Source organism: Athene noctua, chromosome 7, assembly GCF_965140245.1.
Source record: "Athene noctua chromosome 7, bAthNoc1.hap1.1, whole genome shotgun sequence".
Lineage (NCBI taxonomy): Eukaryota > Metazoa > Chordata > Aves > Strigiformes > Strigidae > Athene > Athene noctua.
Window position 1 is genome coordinate 15686750 of NC_134043.1, and position 11228 is coordinate 15697977.

Sequence of the window (11228 nt, forward strand, 5' to 3'; positions counted from 1 at the left end):
GTTGGCCCCAGAAGTCCCTTTGTGCCTGTAGCTCCGTTAGTAAACTGCAGATATGGGGAACCCTGACTTTTCAGTATGGATGTGTTTGATGAGAAATCCACCCCTAAAACTAGCAGTAGAGTCTGTCTTTTAAAACATGAAAGCCTCTTTGAGTCTGATGCCTTCTGCACATCTTTCGTGACATAGAGAATAAGGAAAAAGTGCCCCCTTTAAGAATCTACATAGCCCAAAGCCACCATCATTCCAAATTGATACCCAAATATGACATTATTTCAATTATGGGATTTCAAATATGAAATTATTTCTTGTTTCAATAAAAAAATATCTTCTTGGGCAATGAGAGAAAAATGTTGCTGAGTCAGCTACTAAGGTAAGGCTGTTCAATTACAATAAACCTTGCAACACTGAATTTCTCAGTCAGGCTTCCACCTCTTGCATCAGAAAGATCAGTTTGGCAAAGCAGTGTAATATATAGCAGAGACAGTCATCCGTAACTCCCATGTACATCCTCTGTATGATAGCCTGGAGGCTTGTAAAGGAGAGAAACACAGATAGGAATCTTGTCAAAGGTAAGCTGAAAGGGAAAAAAAAGTGAAGGTGCAGAAAAGACGGATTCAGCTAGCAGTAAAAAATGCAGCATTTTCAGAAACATACAGGACTAAAGTAGGTATAAATTTATGGTATATATGCCATAACTCCACTGACTTCAGGGAGGACTTGACCTCCCAGGTTTGGACCTGAATTTGAAACTGCCAGCATGTAGTCTGTTTGGCCCAGTATTTTGACAGTAGTCATTTTATAGATAGGGTGCAAGAGAGCTCCAACATCAACAAGCCTTTAATATGGGAATTAATTTCTGGCGCCTCTCTGTTTTGATTCCAATTTGACCACTGCATTTCTGCAATGGAGAGAAAAACACCCCTTCCAAGAAGCTGTCCCAAGCAGAGGCTATCTCTCTTTATGCGATTGTATTTGACTTGTATATCTGCATCTACAAATGTAGGTCAGGTCTACATCTGTCTACCCTTCGTTTCCTTTTGCTTTTTTCTCATGTTGTTTCTTAGGTATTAAAATAATTTTTTTTTTAAATTCTGAGAAAAGCACCCAGTGGGCTATTTAGTTCAAATGTTTCTCTGATTCTTCTAGCAATGAACTGAGACACTTCCAGATGTTAGTGTGAGGCTTTCTGTTTCCTTTTAAACATACCCACAACAGACTTTGTTGCTGAAGATGTAGAAGAAAATTCTCCTGCAAGCTCACTTTATTTTTCAGACCACTTTCTGGTTTGATTCTCCAATCCACCAAATCACATCTTTTGAAAAGAGATCAAAATTCGTGAGGGTAAGAGGATGCTTCTGGCTAAACCACAGAGAAAATTAATGTAATTGATACAGAAAATAAGTCCTGTTTTGTTTAACCAACTGCAGATCCTTTTGGGAAGACAGATGAAAGAGAGCCTCTCACCAATGCAGTCAGAAGCGATTCAGCTGTGATTGGAGGTAACTTCATTTTTAAAGATTATAATTGAAAAATAATTCTGTCAAGACAGAAATCTCAGGTACTTTAAATCTGGGCCCCATAAATTCCAGTTAAAGGTTTTTGTAATCTAATGCAGTTCTAGCATTTGCTGTAGTTATTAGCACACACCTGTATCAAGCTACCTGGACAGGCACCTGCATTATGGATGAAGCCAATAGTGGCAGAATGTGATGTTGGTTATCACCCAAGAAAAGGTATTATGGATCATCAAGAACCTGAGTCTTCTAAAATATAAACAAAGTCTATCTGCCTGCTTGAGCAGGGCATTTGGACAAGATGACCTCCAGAGGCCCCTTGCAACCTCAACCATTCTCTGATCCATGTTATTCTGTGATCTAAGATTCCGTGATTCTAAGACCCAGCTAACTGGTAGTTGTTTTACACACTACTCTGATGAGAGCCTTAACACAGTGTTCACATATCCTGTATTTCTTGAGCTCTCTTTGTAAGCTGGTGGTGTAGTGCAACTTGCTAGGTCATATGGAAACATTTATATATTGGGGAAAATTGTCCTCATAGCTTCATGTATGGTTTTCATTTTCCTTTAACAGCCTGGAAGGCAATTCATCTCTGTTTATTTTATAGGATGCCTTGTAGGGAGCTGCCTTTGATAATATCTAGAAGCTATAAACCAAAGTGTACAAGGCTCATGCAAGGTTTCCAGAGATAATACAGAAGAAAATACGGCAGAGCAGGAATTTGAATGAGCATAGAGGTCTATATTTTTAAAACCAAATACACTGACCCAACTTTACTTCCAGTGAAAGCAGAATTTGACTAAAATTAGATCAATTACATCAATGATTGCTGCTTTAAATCTTACTTAAGGTGACAGAATAGAAATAAAAATACCAGGGAGGGTGTAATAGAGGCAGATGATCACGTACAGACTAAGATGAACTGATCTATCATATCCACTAGCTGTTGTGCATTAGTAATGTATTTTGGGGGTAAGTGGGGGTTTTGATTACTCGTTCTATCCTTCCTTTTTTACCCCTCTTCAGGTGTCATAGCAGTTGTGATATTCATCATCTTTTGCATCATTGCCATCATGAGCAGATTCCTCTATCAGCACAAACAAGCACATCGAAGCAGCCAGACAAAGGAGAAGGAATACCCAGAAAACCTCGAGAGCTCCTTTAAAGCTGACATTGACTTGCAGAACACAGTGAGCGAGTGCAAACGGGAATATTTCATCTGATGGACAATGAAATTTCTTCTTACTCCTTTAGCCTTCCTTCCTTTCTTCCTTCCTTTTTTCTTTTTGTAATTTTTTTTTTTAAACATTCATTTTTTGCTAACTTCTCTTTCCTTTGGAAAAAACCGCCCTGCACAGGAAACACTGACAGCAGTCACCGTGCCTCATTCTCTGCACAAGAACCTGGCAGTCACAGTTTACTTCTGCAGCAGAAGAGACCTGTTATCCCACCGTACACAACATAAGATCCACATGCACACCTGGTTTCTGATGTGGGTTCCTGGATGTTTCAAAGTCCCTACATTTATTTGTGTTTTTCTCTGGAGCCATTTAATTCATCACTTTTACACTAGATCTGGACTATGTAAAGTAGAGGTAAAGTAGCTGAACACGTAGCTCTACAGATACTGGGACAGGATAGAGGGAAATAATGAGACCAAAATGCCTGATTTATTTTACAGGCTCATTTGCAACCATCGTAAAGGACTGGCCAAATTCTCAAATGATATGAATTGATATATATCTGTTGATTTCAATGGTGTTATATGAATTTATACCAGTTGATAAGCTGGTATGAGGTAAGGAAAAATAAAACTGTCCTCATTAAGCTCCTTCCCCCAATCTCCTGTCCTTTTACTGTAACTTTTAGGCTTATCAGTACTTTTCCAACAGTATATGTATCAACAATAAATGTCATTCCCATGCATCTCTTTCATGTCCATCTCATAAGGCTGGCTATGTAGACCCAACATACTCTAGCATAACTCTAGCTGAAGCATGGAAAATAGTAGCTTGAATCTACAAGGGTTTTAGGAAGCTGCTAGGACTTAGGTGCACTATATTTGTCTGAAATGTTAGAAATGCAGCATATACCTGTTCATGCCATATGGTGGATTATCGTGCTGAGGTTAAACATTGTTGCCGCTGTGGCAAAGAAAAAGTACATAGACAAGATAAAACAAAAATAGTTTAATCTGAAATATGAGTCACACCTTCTGCCAGTTCTTCTAAAAAAGAAAAATCCAACTACTCGAAAAAGTAACCCAAAACTGCATGAAAGATTGATTGGTATTTCCTATGTGTAGAAATTGGAATATCTTCTCCGAAACTAAATAGAGGTCTGATGTCACGTCTAAAAAGTTTAATATTTAATCAACCCTGTTTACAAGGAAGAGGAAACAAGTTTAAAAAGATTCCAAATACTCTACTTCAAATTAATCTTCTCTCCTATTTTTCTAAAATCTTCTGTCCTTTCCTGAATGGGAACAATACTGAAACTTGAATCCTGCCTATTTTACTTGTGCTGCATGGTTTCAGTGTGAGGCTGAAAAAACTTCTATTCAGTCACAGACATCCTAAGGGTAAGAAATAGGGAAGTCCCACCAAGGGAGGTTTTTCACATCCTGCTTGTGTTTGTGTGACATACTGCCTTCACAGGGCTTCTGAAGACCATGTAGAATTTGCTGTCAGAATTAAAGGTTTCTGACAGGAGTTGAATCAATCCAACAGCTAAGCAAAAAAAAAAAAAAATACAAACAAAAAAAACCCCCAAACAACTTATTTATTGCAGTACTCTTGAAAAGGATTAATTCAAGACCATTGATTGTGCAGCTGAATCTCTTTCTTTGCCCCCTACACCCTTCTGCAGTCATCCTGGGGTTTCCACATGGAGATCCTTTTTACACAGATTACAATCAAAAAATCACGGTATGAGGTAATAACCCACAGCAAACTAGAGATGAGATTACACACGCAACAGGTGCTATTAGGCATTGCATCACAAAGGTATGTAGCTGGTTATTTTTTAATGGGAGGAGGGGACAGACAAAAAAGAATAAATAAATGATAGTTTGGATATGGTGATTCTTCACCATTTCTTTTGGAAGATTTTATGAGAAGTAGCGTCCAGTGAAGAGAAAGCAATCTTGGAATGATATCACTCTCACGTGAAGAGGAATATGTGAGGCCAGCCCCACAACCAGATGTATTCTTCCTCGTCTGTGGTCAACAACAGCCCTTTTGCTTCCTGCTGGCTGTTTGCATGAAACATGATTACTTGAGATTGTTTCTGCATGATGAGATATGTAATGACGGATTCATTACTTGTGTTCCTTTCATGTTACTTTATCTTCTGCGGTGAAATCATGGCAAAGCAATTCTTTTTTCTCCTTCCTTTCTTCCCCCAGATAAAGCTTCTTTGTTTGGCATGGCAGGAGGGGAAAAATAAGTGAGTGCATGGGCTCCTCTGCCCATGTTTGAGTCATCTTAATCTAAAATGACCTCTGTATGAGACATCTCTGAAGTCCTAATGTATTTAATTGGCTTTATGAAAAATGGAATAAGAAGGAGGGGAAAACTCACGGGTGTGTGTTTTTCTCTAGCCAAACTAACAGATAAAAATTATCTTTCTGCTTTCCTACGTTGTAGTTTCCAGGAATAAGATTACTACAAAGTGCAACAATAAAGCACAAAGCAGCTCCAGCAGTGAAGTAGCTGGAAAAGAGAGACTGAGCAATGAAGCAGAGTCCTCTCATTTCTCAAGTGACTAAATTACTTTTGGCCATCTTAGGACCTGGTTCTGCAAGATGCTGACCTTTCTCAAGAAGCATCAAGTTCCCATCACCAAATGTCGATATTGGTGTTGCTGCAAGTAAACTTTTCAGATCCAACTCAGTGGCTATGTCCTGGGCCAGAGAGCAGGTGTAGTGGCATGCTGTGTGCAAGCCTGGCTAGACAATTTAAATGGTTTGTTTGTCCGTTTTTCCTTATCCTCATTTATTATAGCCCGAGCTGGTAAAAACTCCTTTAAAATTTAGCTATGATGGTGTGCATCTGTAAAAAGAAAGAACTGCATACATAAATGCATGCATGAGTATACGGAAACACGTGCATCTATACCTATGGATGTAATGAAATGTGAATATTTATATGTTACAGGGTCAGACAAATGAACATGTTTGTATGGACTTGCCATTTAAAATCCTATTTTCTAAATCAGGCTGTCAGTATTATTATTAAAAGTTACCTAAAAGATGCTATATTAAGTACCCTGATTTTTTTTTTCTCCTTTTTTAGTTATAATGCTTTCTTTAGAGAGGGCATAATCTGATTTACTTCAGTATCAGTTAAAAGAATTTTTTTTTTTTTAAATAGAAGAAATGCAATTTTGAAAAAATCTACTAGCATTAAGATTGCTTTTATTTTCCACAGTTCGAATTAGACCTTTTTTTCCCATCTATTACAAGCAATGTCTATTTTTGTTAAAATTGCTCTTTAAATAGGGGGGTCTTTACTCTTTTTTTTAACCTTTCATTCTAGAAAACATGTAGATAAATGTAGGGGATAGTACTTTTTATATATAAAATGTCAGGATTTATTCTAATGGAAAACCTGAGAGTGTCAAAGAATTGTTTGGAGGTGTTGTCTGGGTTTTCCTCCTTCTCCCATGACAAGTTTCATAACAAAGTAAGTGACTGGTAGAATGATACAAAGTCTCTTTTGTCTCCTGGTGATATGGTATGTAACCTCTGGAAATTATAATTGCTAGGCAGTGATTTTTAGGCTATGAAATTTCTAAGACACTTATGTATGGATTTAGGCACTCCAAATTCCTGATTTCCAGACATGACTTGGCCTATAATAACTATGCTTATAAAGATATTTAGTCGTGCAAGGTCTGAGTTGGATGACTAGAAGGACTGTCTGAGAACCCTGATGTCTGGCTACAGAAAACAAATGAAGCCTGTCTGTCAGAAATCCCACTAACTTTCAGTGAGACATAGGCTGCCACCTGAGTGAAGTATGGGCTTTCAAAGAAATTTAGTGTCCTAAGGATGTGGATCAATACTTAAGTGACTAAACAAGATGGGCACTTGACTCTAATTTCAGTTAAATTTCTGCTTCTGCCTTACTGTGAAATGTTTTAAAATACTGCAAGACATTTAAATACCTTTGAAAATTGAGTCCCATTTCTCTTCTGGAAATAAAACATTGGTCCTAAGTAAGTAATCTATGTAATTTGCAGTAATTATTTCATCTGTCCTTATTCACTTACTAGAGACAAGACAGTGTGAATGTTTTGAGTAAATTTTTAACATGTATACTTTTTTTTCTTTTTCTTGTTCTTGCCATGGCACAGCACTTAGTGTATGTCTGCAGTGAAAACAAAGCCAAACAAATGACGGGCTTTTAACTCACACTGGCTAAACCAGGATTCTCATCTGTGTGAAGGTAGCTGTGAAAACAAGCCATTTAGGTCTGTACTGTTATCAGATTGTGTTCATTCATGAGAGTCCCCTGACATTTAAGTTAAAACTGACAGCCAAAATGCTAACATGAGATGCTTTCTCTCTGCTTTATTTTAACCTGATCTAGCCAGACTTAACCCACCCTATTTAGCAACTGCTCAATTTTTACAGTGTAAGCCAAACTCTTATTTTAATGAGATGTTTGTCTATATTAGCATTTAGCTGATGACATATTTCATGTTTGGGGTGAGAGGCAATCAATACATCATATAGTTTCACTATGGTGAGGGAATATGAATCTTCTCCTAATGAAGTCAGCTGCCAATTTTGTTGAGCGTAAGATTGAGTCCTAGACCTATGGAAGCACTCGAAGATTGCTTTTATCTGAATCTCTTGGGTTTGTTTCATTTTACATTTGGTTTTACAGGCTATTAGTTTTACAGTTGTTGTCCAGTCCTGTCCTGTGGTCAGCAAGGACAGAGCAAATGTCTCTGACATCCCTTAAGATTAAATGAATCACTTCCTAGAGGTGCATCTTTCTCTTCATTGAATATAGAGACAGGGTAGGCTCCTGGCAACAGGTTAGCTACTTTTAGCAGAATTTGCCCACATACAGAAAATTCACACTAGTCTTGCAGCTCCAGTAGACACATCTGCACAGGTCTTAAAAAGAGACTTGTTTTTTTATTGAGATATCAACTCAGATCAAGGAAGGGTGCCTCCTTGCATCTAAAATTACACTAGACGTCTCCACTTAGGAAATGCATGTGTCTACTTATAGCCAAATAAATACATGAAAATCCAGTGTCAAAGCACCCATTTGAGTCAGTGGCCATTTGATCAGTAAACTGTGGGGCTTGGGAGAGGATAGTTCTTCCAACCTATTCTAGATCCAAGATCTATTAATTGCCTCATGTGGGAGCTTTGACAGTTTACATGGAGACAGCTCTACACAGCTTTCATAATCTAAAGCTAACTCAGACTCCTGAGATGCCTTTCTAGCTCTGTGTGTCCGGTGCCATTTGAGACAAACTAGAGTATCTCTGCAGCTCCAGTAAGGATGCAAGTCTCCTGTCTGTCATGTCTCATATCTGCTAGCCCCCAGCAGATATGTCTGATACCTGTTGACTTTTCAAATTATAGTAAGTGCCCATCCAGAACCCCTAAGTTCTCAATGAAATGAATCCCTTTAAAAAAAAAAAAAAATCCATCTTCAGAACAGAATCAACCTTTCTCTCTGTCGGAGTAAGCCAATCAGTTGAAGTGTGTCCTTCACCTCAGCTTAACAAGAGTATAACAGGAGGGAGAATTTGAACCTTTTGTGCTCCACCATCTCATGCCATTGTTGTTTGTTGCTGTCACCTACACAAAGCTTACACTCAAGACGACACATTTCAAGTATTGTTCTGCACTGCCAGCTTTTCAGACACAAAGGGGTTGGTTTTAGGTTTTTATTATTTTTCAGAAAGCAACGTTTTGTAAAAGAGCAAAAGCTGAGACCTTGTGAGACTAAGACAAGTGCTGTTTCAAAGCTTTCATGAAATATTTTAATACCTACTTATCAAAAAAGTTAAGTGATACAGTTACATCCCTGCCAAACTAAGGGCCTTCTCCAGAGTCTTAAGGATGGTGTGAGGCCTCTTGGTTGACTACAGTTAGATTTGCACCATGCCTTTGGGGGTTTTGAGGGGTTACTATCACAGCTTCAAGGCATGATTTGTTCCCTTTGGTTCTGCACTTTGCCACACTTCCTTTTCCAATGAAAAGTTCTCCCTATCCCCTTTTGGTGTGGGCAGCCCCCTCTTCTGTGCTCCTTTTGTACATGAAACTTCTAAACACACTCTTCTTTTGGGTCCGAAACAGCTTTTTTCTTTGTTTGTTTATTCTGAGTCATGCATATAAGAGTTTGGATATTTCTATGTATTCGTACTTACTTTTGTGATCTTTTGCACTAAGTTACTCTGACAAAAAGAAAAACTGGGAAAAAAAAAAAAAAAAGCACACTTTCTGGTGAACTATTGTAATTTGTAAGCTCGTTGTTTGTCGTTTGTAATGTACTGAGTCTACAAGCCGAGCTAAGGAAGGATTAAGGCAACAGTTTGTGTTGACAGTGGCACTCCATATCTAGTTCACCTCTGTTTTCTTTCTCCTTTTTTCTTTAACATGTGGGGCAATCAAATTCGTTGTAGGAGGCAGAGGAACTTGTGTTACAATTCTAACTAAGATTACGATTTTTCTCCTGGCAGTCACAGTAACCGGAAATTCAAAGATGGTTCTCAAAATGTCAGCCAGGTGTTCAGCCACAAGGGAGACTGCACTCCACTGTGGAGAAGTAGTCACCTAGAGATGGCGACCTGTAAGGAAGAATGGGGACATTAACTCTCCAAATTACAATTGTGATGAGGCAGCACAGGCGGCAAAAGCTCTCAGAAAGGTTATGCTGTTGGAAGCCATGCATGGTAACCATCAGGTGGATACGGGGGTTTCAGATCTTTTCCCATTATTCATTTTTGCTATGGAATAAATTACTAGTTAGCCTCCCAAAACAGAGCCTTAATTGTCGTGATGATCTGTAAAGTATCAGAAATGTGTTTCAAACATGGGAGAGGATTTCACACCTGTGATACTAATCTGAATCTCTCCAGTTAGATCACTGGAGCTCTCCCTGATACCCTGAAGAAGAACTGGAGAGAATTTCCCTCACATAATGGTAACATTTAATGAAATGTTGGGTACAACAGGGTATCCAAAGAATGGTGTTTGCTTAGAGACTCTTCTCTCACCATCCCTCCCTCACTTAGGATGCTTGTGACAGCTTTTTTCTAAACTACTGACTGCTGTTCACATTGCAACATCATTTGCTTCTTGATATGCTCGTCATTACTCTCTTCACGGATTTCAATCCCACAATGCTAAAGAGAGTCCATCTGATACGATTTCTGCATGGGAAATTATTTACTCATTTTTGCATGCCCTTTACAGTTTCTTCTTGCACCATTTAAACAAACCATTTTCTGACGTGTTTTGTCATTGCTGCCAAAGCCGAGCATGTGTATCATTAAGAAAGAAAACTGATTGCTTTGGAGGTAGAGCTTAGATACAGCCAGTGCTTTGGAGGTAGAGCTTAGATACAGCCAGTCACAGCCTCACATCCCATTCACAACACAGAGGAGCACTCAGACACCCAAGCCCGCTCCATGGAATTTCAGATAGATGTTAGGAGAGCAAGCAGGTACATGTTTTTTCAGGCACCCAGCCATAAAAATCTCTACTCTGTGAGTTTTGCAAATGAAATATTTAACATAGACCATTATATCCAGATGATAGAGAGAAGCTAAACACTGTAGTTCCTGAACCTGCTTTGAAACCCACTTCATGAAAGAAACAGCCAGCTTCAGACGTGGCTGTAATCCTGTTGAGGTCAATGTAGATATATCACAAATTAATTTAGCTTCAGATTGCCCTAGGCAAGGGCAGTGATGATGTCCTGCAAACTGGGGCTGACACATATGAATTAAAGTCAGGACCTTATATTCGTCATCCCCTACTGCTGTCAGCAAGAGTTGTGTTCACTGCAATTGTCTGTGTCTTCTAGCAGAACTGTGGATAAAACTTGGGATAAGGCAATGAACTTCAGCTCCACTTAAGCCCATGACATGATTTAAGTCACCTTCAGCAATTTCTGGAAATGTGTGTAGGGGGGGAAGGTTTGGCTGTGGGTGATGTGTTTCCAACCAACTTGGGAACCTACCCACTGACTTTGGAAGGATTTTACGGGATTTTAATGGAGTCCACCCCTGGTGATGGAATGTGGTGAACTGTCTCCTACTTGAAAAATGAAGGCACCCTAAAAAAAAAAAAAAAAAAAAAAAAAAAAAAAAAAAGCCAAAAGGAGCAGCTTCACAGGCTGTGAAAGCTAGCTGAGATGAAATACTTAGAATAATAAACAACTGGCTCTTTCTACAGATGAGCCCTTCATCATTCATTTTACTTCGTTCTACTCGAATTATATTAAATAATCTCTCAGAACACAGCTCATTTCAGTAGCGAAGCAAAAAAAGAGACTTTTTTTTCTTTTAATGGGCTGTCCAAGGGTAATGCAAGAGTCTCTCAGTTACAGTAAAAAGCAAAATGGAAATTTAGATTATTCCCCTTTCAATATCTGGTTTTCTAAAGAGAATTCCACAGGACGTTGCCTCAGTCCAAGTCAGTTTTGTAGACAATGTAACATGTCCTTATACGCT

General features: G+C 38.7%; 1 protein-coding gene across 6 annotated transcripts in view; it reads left to right on the forward strand.

Annotated features, from left to right (window-relative positions):
* Positions 1-10826, forward strand: part of CNTNAP5 (contactin associated protein family member 5) — a 299895-nt gene extending 289069 nt beyond the window's left edge. For 4 of the 6 annotated variants that reach the window (XR_012633925.1, XR_012633926.1, XR_012633927.1 and 1 more), the window contains 3 exons: positions 1428-1499; positions 2544-10070; positions 10102-10826. Coding sequence is in view for 2 of the 6 variants with exons in the window: in XM_074910307.1 (XP_074766408.1) it covers positions 1428-1499; positions 2544-2740 (269 nt within the window). In the remaining 4 variants the exon portion in view is untranslated. The other 2 variants (XM_074910307.1, XM_074910308.1) reach the window with 2 other exon arrangements.
* The last annotated feature ends 402 nt before the right edge of the window (positions 10827-11228 follow it).